Genomic DNA, 17,067 nt, shown 5'->3' with positions numbered 1-17,067 from the left:
CTAAAACGTGGAGTTTCTGCTTCACGGGCTTATGTCCGTTCGCTTTCACATGCTTATGTTCTTTCTGCCTCTTACACTAGCTGCGGCCTTATGACCCTCAGAAGTGTCTGTGGCTCTGAGTTCAAATCTGATTTTAATCTTTAGATGTGATTTTCTTTGGTTTAGAGCAGACCCAACTCTGAGAAGGGAAGGGGTGTTAACCCCGACATGACCATCCCTGCAGTACACTTGAGATGAGGCACTTGTGTGTATGAGACTCTTCTGAAACTTGAACTCTTGACACCGAGGGGTGAGGTGACGGTTTGACAAGCCCAGAAACTTCCAGATCTTGAGATATTGGCTGGCTCGCTACACTTCTTGGCATCTGGGAAACTGATGGCCGAGTTGCATTGGGTTGTAGGCTGTACTTATCGAGAGGGTCAAAGAATGTCTCTGGGTTAAAAAATGAAAAAAAACCTCAATGCAATAGAAATATAGCCTCCTTATAAAAAACCTTTTGCAAGAAGTGCTGCCTGGCAGCAGGAGAAAACTAGAGGTCGACTGGTTTCCAGTCCTTTTTTGTCAGACCCCTTGGGGCCAGCACTTCCTCTAAGGAAGTCAAGCCTGGTGGGGAGAAGAGGATAAGACGGCCACATTCTTCCCTTCACGAAGAGGAAGAGTCGTGGTTAATTAAGCCAGTGATTAGCGGCCTCCTCTGAGTTTGTGCAGATCTCTGCAGGCCCCTCATATTGTCAGTGAACTCTGGGATCGGCGATGGCTGCCCTGGCTGAAGGGCGGGTTTGAGTTCGTCTGTCCACTTGAGTAGGCTCCGGACGCCATCACCCTACTAGGCTCCAGGAGAAGGTGCTCCCCAGATGAGAATTGAGCCCAGGAGTCCCGTGAGCACGGGTCATCCCTTATGTGGTCCCCACTGCATCTCTCTCCGGGCAGCACCCAGTCCTCTTTGGACTTGCACTCCACAGGGCTCGAGCTCTTTGGGGTGCTGACTCTGAAGCTGTGTTCTGGGGCAGGTGGCCCTGGACGGTGGGTGGGCTGGGCCTCTCCAGGGACAGTGGCAGGCCTCTGTCGGCTTCTCCAACTCTGGATTTCCAGCTCTCTTTTGTCCATGGGGAGTTTGTCAATTTTCTGAGCTTTTAAGATCGGAGACTCCCCGTATGTCCCTTGTAGAGCCAGGAAAAAGTACCTGGTGGGAAATAACAGAATAAAGATATTTTCTGACTTCTGACTTCTTGAATTTCAGCATTGAAAGTGTCCTTAGAATCCAACTCCCTGCCCAGGGAAAGATCATCTTTTTTTTTTCAAACAATGGTAATTTAATGTTAGTTATTATAAAGAAAATGTTACCATGTATTGGCCTTTAATGACTGCATGAATCATGGGGTACTCCCTTGGGGAAGCCTTTTTTGATTGAACTTCCTTCTCATAAATGCTTGTACCACCTCTTAGTTCATAATGATGGCACTTTAAAAAGAATTTTTTTAAAATTTTTCATTTATTTTTAACATCTTTATTGGAGTATAACTGCTTTACAATGGTGTGTTAGTTTCTGCTTTATAACAAAGTGAATCAGCTATATGTATACATATATCCCCATATCTCCTCCCTCTTGTGTCTCCCTCCCACCCTCCCTATCCCACCCCTCTAGGTGGTCAAAAAGCACCGAGCTGATCTCCCTGTGCTATGCGGCTGCTTCCCACTAGCTATCTATTATTTTACATTTGGTAGTGGATATATGTCCATGCCACTCTCTCACTTCGTCCCAGCTTACCCTTCCCCCTCCCCGTGTCCTCAAGTCCATTCTCTACGCCTGCGTCTTTATTCCTGTCCTGCCTCTAGGTTTTTCAGAACCTTTTTTTTTTTAAGATTCCATATATATGTGTTAGCATACAGTATTTGTTTTTCTCTTTCTGACTGACTTCACTCTGTATGACAGGCTCTAGGTCCATCCACCTCACTACAAATAACTCAATTTCCTTTCTTTTTATGGCTGAGTAATATTCCATTGTATATATGTGCCACATCTTCTTTATCCATTCATCTGTCGGTGGACACTTAGGTTGCTTCCATGTCCTGGCTATTGTAAGTAGAGCTGCAATGAACATTGTGGTACATGACTCTTTTTGAATTATGGTTTTCTCAGGGTATATGCCCAATAGTGAGATTGCTGGGTCGTATGGTAGTTCTATTTTTAGTTTTTTAAGGAACCTCCATACTGTTCTCCATAGTGGCTGTATCAATTTACATTCCCACCAACAGTGCAAGAGGGTTCCCTTTTCTCCACACCCTCTCCAGCATTTATTCGGGAAAGATCATCTTTGCCACTCTCTTGACTGATGGATCAAATCTATGCCTGTACACCTCTGGTACTGGGGAGTTCAACAACAAAATATAACAGCTAACATTTGTTAGGTACCAGGACTATTCTAAGTGCTTTACATATTATTAACTCATATTATTCTCCCCCAAATCCCATGCGGTTGGTACTTTTGTTTCCTGCTATGTACAGACATGGAAACTGAGGCACTGAGAGACTGATTTGTCCAGAGCCACACAGTGGTCAAGCTGTGGTCAAGACCAAGTGCTCTAGATTCTGAGGCTTTTCTCTCATCTACCATGCATGAGGCAGTCCATTCTGTTTCTGAGCTGTTTTAATTTAGGCAAATTTACTTGCTTTGGAATGTCAACTCTTTGTGGGACTTAATAATTTTAAAGTAGTTTCCCAGTACATTCTTTTCTTGAATCCACAGGCTATGCTAGCTTCACAGCATCAGTGTATTATCACTGTTTTCCAGATGAAGATACTGAGGTCCCAAGTGATGAGATGGGTTTCCTAAGGTTTCCCGAGAAGTTGATAGATCTCCCTGATGGTTAACTCAAGGTTCCCTTCCCCTGCCAAGCTTCCTGTAGCCTGTAGTGGACTCTGGAATCAGGGGTCTCTATATGTGCCTAGAATATTTTCCTGTTCCAAGTTTAGGTAAGAAGGTAACTAAAACTATGTGATCTATGGAGAAGCATATACCATCTTGTGACGCTGGGCAGCTTATACCCCCTCTCTGGGTGTCAGTTTATCTAAAACGTAATCCAGTTGGTCCAGACGATGTCTAAGGTCTTTTCCAAAAATAATCCTTAAATGTTTTTTTTATTTCTAAAGCCTTATAAGCAGAGAGGCTCCCATCCTTCTATTATGTCTAAAAGGTTCAGGATGATCTCAAAGTGAGCAGGGGTTTCTGAAGACCACAGTAGATCCTATGGAATCAGAAACTTTTCCCCATTCTTTCTCATCTCACCCAGGGAGGCAGTGCAGGTGGTCATACATATGTGTTTCAGGAAAGACTCAACTTCTTGCGGGAAACTGGAATTTTCTCAGTTTAAACATTCCCCCAAGCTACCAACTTCCCTCTCTGTCCATTTAGTGAACAAATACCTGTCAAGTTCCTACAATGGGCCAAGCCCCAAGGGATTATTAAACTGGGAACCAGACTGACAGGAATCTTGCTGTCAGGAAGCACAGGAACAGAGTTAGAAGCCGAAGGAGCAGTGAGAGTGTCAAACACGTGATCTGGTGCAAGAGACCTTCCTTGAGGAGGAAACATTAAAGGTGAGGACTGAGGGACGCATAGGAGGAAGCCAGGCAAAGAGGGGGGTGAGAACCAAATCCTGGGCTCAGTGGCTGCAGTGTGGAGAGTGAGGGAATAGGACACAGAGGGGTTGGCAGGGTCAGAGCAGGCAAGGACCATGGGGAATGTTTTGGGTTTTGTGCATTATTGTAAAGGCCTTGGAAAGTTATGAACATGACACGATTACACTTTGACACAATGATAATGGATTAGAGTAAAATCCAATAGGAGACTATTGAAGTAATTTGGAATGAAAGTCTTATAACCTATCCATGGTGGTGGCTGTAGAAATGGAAATAGCAGATGGAAATACCTACTGAGAAACAGGTTAGCAGATAAAATTGTCAGGTCTTGGTGATGGGCGAGAGAGGGGCATGTGGTGGTGGGTGGTATCAAGGATAAGTCTCATGGGCCTGCCTTGATCCTAAGTGGGTCACAGTGGATGAAAGGAACTCAGGAAGAGAGCCAGGTTTCTGGGATGGTGGTGGTGACAGAAGGTAGATAGCGAATTAAATTATAGATGTCTCCCACTTTTCTCAGACGTAGCAGGCCCAGTGCTGGTGAGGTATAGGTAGCTAGAAAGATGTATCTGGGATTCCGGAGAAAGATCTGGGATGGGTGTTTATATTAGAGATTCATTTGTGAAAAATGATATTTAACTTCACAATAGTGGTTGCTATGTTTATGGAAAGAATTAAAGTGAGAAGACAAGAGAACCTAGGACAAAGGGTTGACAATACACCATGTCAAATCCATGAACCAGCAAAGGAAACAAAGAAGAAGTAGGAGAAAAACCAAGAGAGTTCTGTGTTACTGAAGCTAAATGAAGAGTGTCCAAGGGCTCTATTGTAGCGAATTACGATGCTGCATTGTGTTTTAAAGTTTGTGTGTTAGTTATTTAAGAGATAAAACAAAAGAAACTTACTTTCTCTTAGTTTAAGAGAATCCATATAGTTCCTTTATACTGGTTGAAGTAATTAGACCGCGATAAGTGAGGTCACAGTTAGTGGCTAATTATCACAAGTTTGGTGAGTGAAATCAATCTTATTATAAGTACAGCTTACATCTTTAAGTGAACAAATAGAGTTTTCTATAGCAAACATTCTATCATGTAGACTTCTGTAACAAAAATTAATTGTTCTAAGGTTACAAGTCAACAGTCCTTGGAGCTATTAAAATAATCCTTTCTCTGTCAAAGGAAATCTCTTTGCCTTGCTTAGGCAACAGAATTAAACAGGAATTCAAGTTTATGATGATAATATGGAATAAGCAGAGATTTAACTTACGCACAGTGGTAACTGGCAAGAAAATATTTGCTGACTTTTCCCTAAGTTGTCCCTCATTTGTTTAACAAGCTGTAATGTTGAGTATTTGTCTTTTCCAAGAACGTTCATACTTTTCAACAACCCTCATCAAGCTGGTAGCCTCTGGCTCCACATGTGTCTTCTAGCCAAGGGTAGTACAAGAATCCTCCGCTGATGATTTGCTCTTTCCATACCCCAAATAAGACACAGAACAGAGGAGGTCAGTCCTTGGTCAGAGGTGATCATAACCGTGTTTAACCCCAAAAAGTGTGGACAAAAATATTTAACCCACATATTTGATGCCCTTTTCCAATGAGGGCAGGACCTTCATGGTCTCTCCCAGGCTCTGCCTCCCAAGGGGTTGGGCTGAGAAAGGGGGTGGGTGGGAAATAATGTCCTCTGAGGCTTGTGCTTAATTGCTTCCCACTCTTCAGTCCCAGGGCCCTCTTTTAATACTAGTTACTTTCACCTGTATTACAATCAAACTTCTGTCTGAATTGTCCACTGGGTTGTAGACTTCTTGAGAGCAAGAGTTCTGTTTTATTCATCTTTCTGTTTCTTTAGCATCTTTTTCTCATTTATCTCTGAGGGCAGCCTACGTGACAAGAACTCTGCTAGCTGTGGGTTATATAATGATAAGGAGATACCTTCCTTCCAGGAGTTAATGGTCAGACCAAGACAAACAGATAAAACAGATAATGTGGGCTAAAGGTAGTAGTGACAGATAGACCCAGGTCATGGGAACACATGAGCGAGGGGGATCTGTTTCAGCCTGAGGGAGGTAGGTGAAGTCAGTCATGCAAGGGTTCTGGAATTGCTCATGACTGAAATGATGTCAAAGGGTGAGGAGGTGTGGTAACGAAGGGCATTTTGAATAGAAGGGACAGCATGAACACAGGCAGGAAGGGGAGAGGGCAGGGAGCCTTTAGGGAAGTCCAAGAAGCTTGGTGATGTGGAGCCCAAAGTTTGAGCTTTGGGAGCAGGGGGAGAAGGCTGTAGAGGCCAGTAGGGGCCAAGCAGGGAGGCTGCGTCCACAGTGCATACTCAGCCGTTTGCTGAGTTCACAATAGTGTTTGTCATGTTGGTATCTTCAGCCTCTAAACCCTGCATCAGATGTCAAGGTTCTGAGGTGGCTTAGGAAGAAGAAATGGAGCCCAAACTAGGTTAAGCAAGCTGCCAAACTTACTTATTAAAGGAAGCAAAGCATGCTAATGGCTCTTTGCCTAATTTTGGATTAGAAAAAGTTCTACACAATGTTGCAATGGCTTCTTGACTGTGGCTTATAATGATAAAAGTAGCTGAATTTCAATGTTCAGAGCAGACGAGATCCTAAGGATGGAGAGAGGCTGAGTCTTGCCTCTGGGTACAGCATCATTAAGTTCACCGAATGCTCTGACTAGAGAGCGTGGGATGGAGAACAGAATACTGGCCTCCGAGTTGGGAGAACTCAGCTCCCACTGTGACTTGTGGTGGGCTGGAGGACACATTCTGGTGCCTCATAGGACTTAAGCTGTTCCATGAGCAAGTAGGACTACAACCACAGCTTTGCCTGATTTCTAGGTGATTTTGCAAAAGGCAAATGAGGAGCTAGATAGAAAAGCATGTGTCAAGAGTAAATTCTAAGGACACGCCAGGTGTTGTTGTTGCTGTTGCTATTTTTCGGGAAAAGGCGAATGTAGAGGATTTAGGCTGGAAATGTTAGAAATAGTCCCTCTGCATGAATGATTTATTTGGCAAATACAGGGTGTGTGTGTGTTTTAACAAATTTGAGTAGTATTAAAAAGTTGGCTATTTCATGCAAAATTTGAATTTCTGGGAAAAATCTGAAGCTCTGAAACGCTAGTCTTGATCTTTCCTTGTGGCAGTGATAGGCTGAAGCTTAGAAGTTCCTTCTCCTAATGTCTGTACTTCACCTGGTTTGCTGTTGTTGCTTACCTGTCCCTGTAGGCATTTGAGAGTGAGACTCCTGGGCTAAGGAATAAAGGACTATAGAGCTTTTCAAAATGATTCTTTTTACACAACAAAGTTTGTAGGGCAGGAGGGTAGGAATCAGTACTCTCATTTACAGATGTTATAACAGAGGTTGTGCCAGATTTGGTGACTTTGCTGCTCTGGGGCTGAGCTGGGACCAGAGTCCGTGCTATTTGCCTCCAAGTTCATTATTCTTTCTGTCCTAGCTCCCTGTCTTTGAAACAATAGCCTCAAGCATCCCAGCTGGAGTCAAACTCCTGACTCTTGGGCTATGAAAATGGCTGACTGAGGGGAGAGTGGTAGTTCTAGGAAGAAAATAGCACCCCCTGTTCAAACCTTGGGAGAAGAGCCACGACCGGTGTGAGGAAGCAGACGAGGTAGAAAGTGGGGTCCGAGAGCTGGCCTTCCATCACCCTGTAGGGGTTGATGGGACTGTTGCAGATGACGCAGGTGGCGTTGTACACTAGGGATACCACAAAGTACATCAGGAAGCTGCCTGCGAGAACAAGCCCGTGGATGATGGTCTGTGGAAGGAAAGAAGTAAACACTGTTGAAGGGATAGCTTAGATTAGAGGGGAATGCAGTCACGCTACTTTAACTTGTTTTAAACTTCTTTTTTTGGAAATGCCACATACCTATAAACAATTTTAAAAAGTGTGCCATTTAATGGCTTATGATAAAGTAAACACCTATGTTGCTACCACCCAGAATTTGAACACACATACCCTGGAAACCCCTAAATCACCTTGACTTTGGTGATAATTTTCATGATATTCTTTAGTTTTACTACCTATGTTTCTCCCTTAATAGTCTGTTTTTAAAAGTTAATCGTATTTGGTGTGACTTTTGTCTTTTTTCCTCAGTATTATGTTTGTGTGATGAATTCATTTTTTCCACATGTGGCTGTCAGTTATTCATTTCCGAAGCAGTGCAGTCTTCTGTAGTCTGATCTCATTTTGCCCTGCCTGTTTTATGCTGCTTTCCTTCCAATTCTTGTCCTCTTTTTTTTTTTTTTTTTTTTTTAATTTTATTTATTGATTTATTTATGGCTGTGTTGGGTCTTCGTTTCTGTGCAAGGGCTTTCTCTAGTTGCGGCAAGCAGGGACCACTCTTCATCGCGGTGCGCGGGCCTCTCACTATCGCGGCCTCTCTTGTTGCGGAGCACAGGCTCCAGACGCGCAGGCTCAGTAGTTGTGGCTCACGGGCCCAGCTGCTCCGTGGCATGTGGGATCTTCCCAGACCAGGGCTTGAACCCGTGTCCCCTGCATTGGCAGGCAGATTCTCAACCACTGCGCCACCAGGGAAGCCCTTGTCCTCTTTTAAACTTACTGACAATTCCATATAATTTCATTTCCCCATCTACTAGTTTGAAAGTTATATATTTCGTTTCCATTCCTTAGTGATTACTCAATAAATGCTAATAAGCAGTTTTAACTTACTGTGGTATAAAGTTTCTATGTTTCCCTCCTCCTGAATACATTAACTTTAGAATACATTAACTTTGTTTACCTCCCTCCTGATTCATATCTCATTGCTACTGTGTATTTAAATTCTATCATCTTTTAAAATCACATAAGTCATTATTACAGTTTAATATGGTCAATATTCGTTAAGATTTACTTACATGCTTGACACTTTCTATGCCTTCATTCCCTCTTGCATTTTGGACTTTCCATCTGAGCTTTCTTTCCTTATACTTTTTAAAAAAATTTTATATTAGAGTGTAGTTGATTAACAATGTGTTAGTTTCAGGTGTACAGCAAAGTGATTCAGTTATACATATACAAGTATCTCTTCTTTTTCAAATTCTTTTCCCATTTAGGTTACTACAGAATATTGAGCAGAGTTCCCTGTGCTATATACAGTAGGTCCTTGTTGGTTATCTATTTTAAATATAGTAGTGTGTACATGTCAATCTCAATCTCCCAATCTATCCCTCCCACCCTTCTTTCCCCCTGGTAACCATAAGTTTGTTCTCTAAGTCTGTGAGTGTTTCTGTTTTGTAAATAAGTTCATTTGTATCATTTTTAAAGATTCTGCATAGAAGTGATAGCATATGATATTCATCTTTCTCTGACTTACTTCACTTAGTATGATAATCTCCAGGTCCATCCATGTTGTTGCAAATGGCATGATTTCATTCTTTTTAATGGCCGAGTAATATTCCATTGTATATATGTACCACATCTTCTTTATCCATTCCTCTGTCGATGGACATTTAGGGTGCTTCCATGTCTTGGCTATTGTAAACTGTGCTGCAATGAACATTGGGGTGTCTTTCCTTATACTTTAAATACAGTTGACCTTTGAGCAACATGGGTTTGAACTGTGCGGGTCCACTTACATGTGGATTTTTCTCAACAAATACTACAGTATTACCTGATCTGTGGTTGGTTGAATCCACAGATATGGAGGACTGATTATGGGACTTGAGCATCCACAGATTTTGGTATTTGCATTGGGTCCTGGAACCAATCCCCTGTGGATACTGAGGGATGGCTGTACATCCTTTAGAATTTCCTTTCGTGAAAGTCTGCTGGTGATGCATTCTCTGATCCATTATTTCATTCTCATTCTTAAAAGCTATTTTTTTTTTTTAAATGGTAATTATTTATTTATTTATGGCTGTGTTCGGTCCTCGTTTCTGTGCAAGGGCCCTCTCCAGTTGCGGCAAGTGGGGGCCACTCCTCATCGCGGTACGCGGGCCTCTCACCATCGCGGCCTCTCCTGCTGCGGAGCACAGGCTCCAGACGCGCAGGCTCAGTAATTGTGGCCCACAGGCCCAGTTGCTCCGCGGCACGTGGGATCCTCCCAGACCAGGGCTCGAACCGGTGTCCCCTGCATTGGCAGGCAGACTCTCAACCACTGCGCCACCAGGGAAGCCCTTAAAAGCTATTTTTGATCTTGTTGGGAAGTTTTTCTTTTTAGTACATTTAAGCTCGCATTTCACTATCTTCTGGCTTGTGTTGTTGCTATTGAGAAGTTAGCAACTCTTTATCTGTTATTCCTTAGAAGGAAGTCTCTTATAACGTGGCTGCTTTTATGATTTTTACTTCATCTTCAGTGTTCTATAGTTTTCTTATAAGTGTGGATTTTTAAATTTATCTTGCTTGGGTTTTGCTGATCTTCTTGAATTCGTGGATTGATGTCTTTCATTACTTTTGCAAAATTCTCAAGTCACTATCTTTTCAAATATTGCCTCTGTCTCATTTTCTCCTCCTTTCCTTCTGAGACTCTAATCAAATGTATGTTAGATCTTTTAAGATACCACCATATCTTCTGTATATCTCAATATCTGTTCCATAATTTTCATTATTTTACTTTTGTTTTATATTCTGGATAATTTGACCAGGTCACTAATTCTCCCCTCAGCTGTGCCTAATCTGCTGTTAATCCAGCCTTTGAAACTTAAATTATAGTTACTGTATTTTTTAATTTCTAAAAGTTTTATTTGGTCTTTTTTCACATCTTCTAGGTTTCTTTGCATGGTTTTCCAATTCTTGCAGATATTTTAAAGCTTAATCTTCTTTAAACATAGCAAACAAACCTTTTCTATGATTTATATCTGATAATTCCAGTACCTGAGATATTTGTTACTGACGTTTGTGCTTGTGATCCTCATTAATGAGTTCTTGTTTCATTTTGAGCTTTATTATTTATTTTTTGTGTGTTTTTGAAAATTTTATTTTTCTAACTCATTTGAGAGTTATTGAAATTTCTTAATGCGATCTGTTGTTATATAGTGCAAAAATCTTCTTAAAGTCTATTGTTTATTATTATATATATTTTAATTGAAGTATAGTTGCAGTGATTCAGTTATATATATATATATATATATATATATATATATATATATTCTTTTTCAGATTCTTTTCCCTTATAGGTTATTACAAAATATTGAGTACAGTTGCCTGTGCTATACAGTAGGTCCTTGTTGGTTATCTATTTTGTATATAGTTGTGTGTGTATGGTAATTCCCCACTTTATCCCTCCCCCTCCCCCACCCCTTTCCCCTTTGGTAACCATAAGTTTGTTTTCTATGTCTGTGGGTCTATTTCTGTTTTGTAAATAAGTTCATTTGTATCTTTAAAAAAAAATTATGATATAAGTGATATCATATATTTGTCTTTCTCTGTCTGGCTTACTTCACTTAGTATGATAATGAGCTTCCTTATTTTTGAATATGTGATGCTTCTCGGCCTTGGAAAATTAGTGGGGATACTTACTTTTAGGCTTAGGAAAACTTTCCCTGGAGAGGGTTTGTGTGTGTATTTTGTAATATCCTTGGGCACTGTCAGTTACTTTAAACTGAATTCATAGGTCAAAATTTGGCTCACCCAGGTGGTACAAAGAATCTGGGCTGCAAATCTGTGTGAGGCCAGCCCATGGTCCATTTCCCAGGATAAGTCCTTTTTACTGATTCTCCCTGCTCTCTTCAGCACAGTGGGAACAATCCCTACAGTCCCTGCTGGGGAGGGGAATGCAGGTAGGTCCACCTTTGGGTATACCTTCTACTCTGAAGGTAGAGCCTTTGGGGTCCTAATTTAATGTGATCTCTTATTAGACTCCCACTTTAGCAGCCTGGGTTTTAATTTCTGAACTTTACGCTCAATGAAGTCTGCCAAAAAGTTCATTTTGGGCAGGGCTGCAAACGCTTTGAAGAAAACAGAGGCTTTGGCTCAGCTTGCTTCTCTACAAACCCACTTTCCCAGAGGCTTTGGTCTTTAACTATCCTGTCATCTATTTCATACCTTTACTGTATGTATACATATATACGTGTGTGTATATATATATATATTATATGTGTGTATACATATGTTTATATATGTATATATGTATACATATATTAAATACATAAATATATATATATATATGTATATACACACATTAATTTGTTTTCAGTGGAAGAGGTGGTTTGAATATCCTAGCGCCTGTTCCTGAAAAAGAAAGCAGTTAGCTAACTTTTTAAATCACTTTGGTGGGGACTGTGAAAGCTGACACAGCTATTAAAATTCATGTTAGATTTCTACCCAGGGAAGAAAGACATTCTCCCTCTGCTTCAAGCACTTTAAAAAGGGAAACACTTTTTTCATAATGATTCTAGTAGCTAACTAACTCCTTTCCCAAGAGCAACAGAAATCACCAGTAACTACCAGGATACCTGGTCTAGAGATGCATTAGGTGGATTAATAGTGCTGAATGGTGAGTGAAAGGAACAGGTTCTGTCTTTTAAAGCAGATGAATGCAGTGCTCTGAGAAAGAGGGCCGAACGACCAGTCATTACCCATTTAATATATTACACATTGAGGCCTGATTATTTACAGGGCAATTTTGAAAGGTTAATAAGATACCTAATGGTTAAGAGGGTCATGGAGAGCAGAGATCCTCTTGGGAAATATCTTGTGCTGGTGTTTAAAAAAAAGTAATTAAATTATTGTGAAATATTTCAAGCACATAGTCAACAAATCTCATATACTTGACATCCAGCTTTATCATTTTTAACCTTATGCTATATAAAGGGGAGCAGAATATATCAGCCCAAAGTAAGTCTCTGGCATAAGGATTATCTTGAGCTGGTTCTTTTTAAGAAACAGCAGACAGAGGAGGAGCTCTGGAAACTGAAAAGAAGTTATCTTTTTGTAAGAGACATTTACAGTTATAAGGGAAATCTCCATTTGTAAGGGTGTCTCCCTCTCTGTACCTGGAAGAAAAGGACAATTCTACATTTCTAGGAAATCTTTATCAACTCCAATATCTGGCCTCCCCTAGCCTCAAAACTTCTTTTGTCTTTAGCTAGAGATGGTATTTAAGGTGGTGGGCAGGGCCATTTCCGAAAGTTACTCAGTTTCCTGGCCTGTCCCATGTGTATAGGAAGTATTTATTAAACTTTTGTTTTTCTCCCATTAATCTGTCTTTTATTACAGGAGTGTCTAAGCTGAGAACCTAGAAGGGTAGAGGGAAAATTTTTTTTCTTCCTCTACACATATTTGCCTCAGACTTTATTAAGAGATTAAGCCTTACAGATAATTCAAGCACCCATGTATGCCTTGCAAATGCCTTCTCGTTAATCTTGAAAATAAACTCAGTGTTCATCATTCTTCTGTGTATTTTATATATACATGTTTATGTATCCATGTTAATGGATGCTTTTTAATTTTATAAGTATCCCTCTGAATTATGCTTTGGACCTTTATTTTTGTTGATAAATGCCATTCTAATTTATTCATTTTAACTGTTCTAGTGTATGAATATGCCTCTATTTATTTTCCTGTTAATGAACATTTAAGCTGTTTCCGATTTTTTTTTTTTTTTGCTATTAAGAACAATGAAGAAACAAGCATTCTTGTACATGTCTATGTATATACATGTGCAAAAGGATGATGGCCTAGGGTGCATATTTAGAAGTGGAATTGCGTCATAGCATATAATGAGTACTTAAACTCCTCTAGCTATTTTCAAATTGCTCTCTAGAATGGTGTATCAGTTTATAGTTTACCAACAGAATATGAAAGTTCCTTGGTTGGGCTTTATTATGTTTAACGTGCTACTGAGTTAGTGTGGCAATATTTTATTTAGAATTTTTTATATTTATATTCATTGAACAGATTGGTCTGTAATTTTGTTTTCTTGAACAATCCATGCTCATTTTCATATCAATTAATTATTTTAGCCATGAACATTGAATTGCCTATATTTTCTATTTTTTTGAATCCATGAAACAATGGGTATGAGATAGGAATTATCTGTCCCTTATAAGTTTGGTCAAACTGACCTTTATAATCCTTTGGCTTGGTGTCTTTAGGAACAGGGTTACCGATTCAATTTCTGTAATAGTGATTGGTTTATTCATGTTTGCTGAATGATTTTGATTGTTTTGGTAAATTTTACATTTAAAGGAATTATTATTTTTATTATTATTTTTAAAAGGTCAAGTCTTGGGACTTCCCTGGTGACGCAGTGGTTGGGAATCTGCCTGCCAATGAAGGGGACACGGGTTCGAGCCCTGGTCTGGGAGGATACCGCATGCCACAGAGCAACTAAGCCCGTGAGCCACGGCTGCTGAGCCCAAGTGCCACAACTACTGAAGCCCGCACACCTAGAGCCTGTGCTCTGCAACAGGAGAGGCCACCACAGTGAGAGGCCCGTGCACCGTGGTGAGGAGTGGCCCCTGCTCGCCGCAACTAGAGAAAGCCCACACGCAGCAGAAGACTCAATGCAGCCAAAAATAAATTAATTAATTAAAAAAGCCAAGTCTTTATTTATTTTTATTTGGCTGCATTGGGTCTTCGTTGCTGTGGGTGGGCTTCTCACTGCAGTGGCTTCTCTTGTTGCAGAGCACAGGCTTAGTTGCTCTGCAGCATGTGGGATCTTCCCAGACTTGAACCTGTGTCCCCTGCATTGGCAGGCGGATTCTTAACCACTGCACCACCAGGGAAGTCCCCATTTAAAGAAATTATTGACTTGCTTTAAATTTTCAGAAAAATATTTAAAAAATTGATTACATGGACCTTTGTGTATGCAAGTTTCGCATCTGTAGATATGGAGGGCTGAATGTTCTATGCCATTTTATCTAAAGGACTTGAGTATCCATGGGTTTTGGTATCCATGGAGGTCCTAGAACCAGTCCCCCGCAGGTACTAAGAAATGACTGTATATTCATAATTGCAGTCTTTTTCATTCCTAGTAGTATTTTTGTGGTCTTCTCTTCCTGTGTCTTCCCCTGGATCAGTTTTGTCAGAGATGTGTTTTCATTAGGGTTTTGAAGAGCTCAGTTTTGGTCTTACTGATCTTTCCTATTGTTTCCTTGATTTTTCTCTCATCTTTTTCTTTACGTTTACAACTTTTTTAAGTTCCTCGAGTTGAATTTTTTAACTTACCTCTTTTTCATCTTTTTGTTTTTCATAGTAAAAGCTTTAGGTGCATCCCACAAGTTTGCATATATAATATTTTTATAGTTGTTCAGCAGCAATAAGTATAATTTCCATCATGATTTACTCTTGACCTCATGAATTGCATATTTAGATGTGCTTTTTGAAGTATCCAGTCATGTTAGGCTTGTTTGGCTATATTTTTATTGCTTGTTTTTAATCTAAATGCATTGTTGTCAGAAAATACGTTCTTTATGATAATGATTCTTTCAGAGTCCTTTGTGATTTAGAATTTGGTCTTTTTCTTTAAATTTTTTGGTATATGGTCCAGGTGTCTTTGAAAGATGCATGTTTACTATTTGTGTAGAGCAGGATTTTATATATTAGCTCTAACTACATTAGGTCAAATGTGGTGATTTATTCAAAGCTTGATCTATGTCTGTTTCTGATAGAGTTCTATAAAAACCTCATACTAGAATTGTTAAGTTTTTCCATTTCTCTTTATATTCACTGGATGAAAAAAGTCCAATCTGATAAATTTTGCTTTTAATAGGCAAATTAAATCCATTTACATTTATTATGAGTACTGATATATTTGGCTTTATTTTGAACATATTTTTTATTTTTGCCATCATTTTCTTTGCTGTTACCTTTTCCTCTTCCCTACAGCCTGGAGAATTGATAGTTTCCTATATTCCTCTAATTTCTTTCCTCTCCTTTATGCTTAATCTTAAATTTTAGGAGATAATAAATGTTGACTTTCTGGAACAATTTAAGTGTGTATTTCTATTTTCTTCCTATTCACAATGAAGTCTTCAGCATACGTTAATTACCTATTGAACAGCCCTTCCTGGCCATTATGTGTTTCTTGTAGTTTTAGCTTTTATGTTCTTGCATGTTTCTTTCTTCCTTTAGTGAGGGTCTGTGGGTGGTAGACCTTACAGAGTTTATCTGAAAATGTCATTTATTACTTAGTCTTAAGTGATTGATAGTGTAACTGTTTGTTATTTTGCCTCAGGTCTTTCTTTGAAGATAATTACTCCATTGTTTTTTTGGTTTCTGTTTTTTTAACTGCTGTTAAATTTCAAGTAATTTGTGCATAGTCTCTGGCAGACTTTAAGATTGTCTCTGTCTTTCACACTGTACAGTTTTACTATGATATACCAGGCAATATACCCAGGTTTATTTTGATTAATCGTCATTCTCAGTGATGATCTCTTCAGATACTGCTTCTCTACTATTCTTTGCTTGTTCTTCTGTGACTCTGACTCCTATTATGTAGCTGCTGGAACCATTTATTCTAGCCACCATTCCTCTTGATTACATTTTCATATTTGTGTGGCATTCTGGATGGGTACCCAATACTACCTTCCAATTTGATAGTTTACTTTTAGCCAGTGCCCAGTCTAATTTCAATGACAAAAATTTTTGTATTTTCAAGAGTTCTAAATGTTTCCTTAGCTTGGCTCAGTTCCCAGTATTAAAGTTATGACTCTTGTCTGCCTTCCTCCCAGCTTCTGATAAAACTAAGTGGTTTTTCTGGTGGTTCTGAAAGAAATTTATCCTGTACTTAAGCTTGGCTAGGCCTTTTCGTTTTCATCATTTTGGTCTATCCGTCATTGGCATGAATTGGAGCAAAGGGGTTTTCCAGATGGGAACTCCGTGATCTGGAAGTTCCCTTGGGTGGCTTCCGTGATCTGGAAGCTCCCTTGGGTGGCTCGTATCAGGCACTGCCCAATGTCAGGGCCTGGCCTAACCTGTGACACTAGGGCGTGGGGAGGAAGTCCCACTGCAGAATGCTGGGAACACACTGAGCCTACTTGGGGAAGTCTTCTAAATGGTTAACAACACAAATGCTTTCAGAAAGAGCCATTTCAGCTTGGCTAAAGACAGATCTTTCTGTCAAGTGGTCTCCCTGCAGCAGTCAGTCTTACCTTCTCACACTATTAGTACAGAGGTTAAACGGTCAAGAGTCAGCTGGCCAGGGTTCAAACTTGCTTCTGTCTTGAACTACTTGGGGAAAGTTTCTTAACCTCTTTATATTCATTTCTATATCTATAAAATGGGAATTAAAAAAAATACCTAACACATGCGTATATTGCAAAAGGATTTCCACAGTAAGTTTAGTTAACATTCATCACTTTGCTATACAGTTGACTCTTGAACAACACAGGTTTGAACTGCATGGGTCCACTTATACACAGATTTTTTTCACTAAATACATACTATAGTACTACACGATTGAAACCATGGATGTGGAACTGCAGGTACGGAGGGCCAACAGTAAAGTTATGTGTGGATTTTCCC

General features: G+C 40.0%; 1 protein-coding gene across 1 annotated transcript in view; it reads right to left on the bottom strand.

Moving 5' to 3' along the window:
- Positions 1-581: 581 nt before the first annotated feature.
- Positions 582-17,067, bottom strand: part of ATP10B (ATPase phospholipid transporting 10B (putative)) — a 116,531-nt gene continuing 100,045 nt past the window's right edge. The window contains exons 21-22 of the mRNA XM_036845539.1: positions 7,229-7,416; positions 582-1,183 (exon numbers count right to left, since the gene is read on the bottom strand). Of these exons, the coding sequence (XP_036701434.1) occupies positions 724-1,183; positions 7,229-7,416 (648 nt within the window). The 3' untranslated portion in view covers positions 582-723. The remainder of the gene's footprint in view (positions 1,184-7,228; positions 7,417-17,067) is intronic.

The sequence above is a fragment of the Balaenoptera musculus genome, chromosome 3 (genome assembly GCF_009873245.2).
Source record: "Balaenoptera musculus isolate JJ_BM4_2016_0621 chromosome 3, mBalMus1.pri.v3, whole genome shotgun sequence".
Classification (NCBI taxonomy): Eukaryota; Metazoa; Chordata; class Mammalia; order Artiodactyla; family Balaenopteridae; genus Balaenoptera; species Balaenoptera musculus.
Note: the sequence above shows the minus strand (reverse complement) of the source record. Positions and strands in the feature narration are given on the sequence as shown.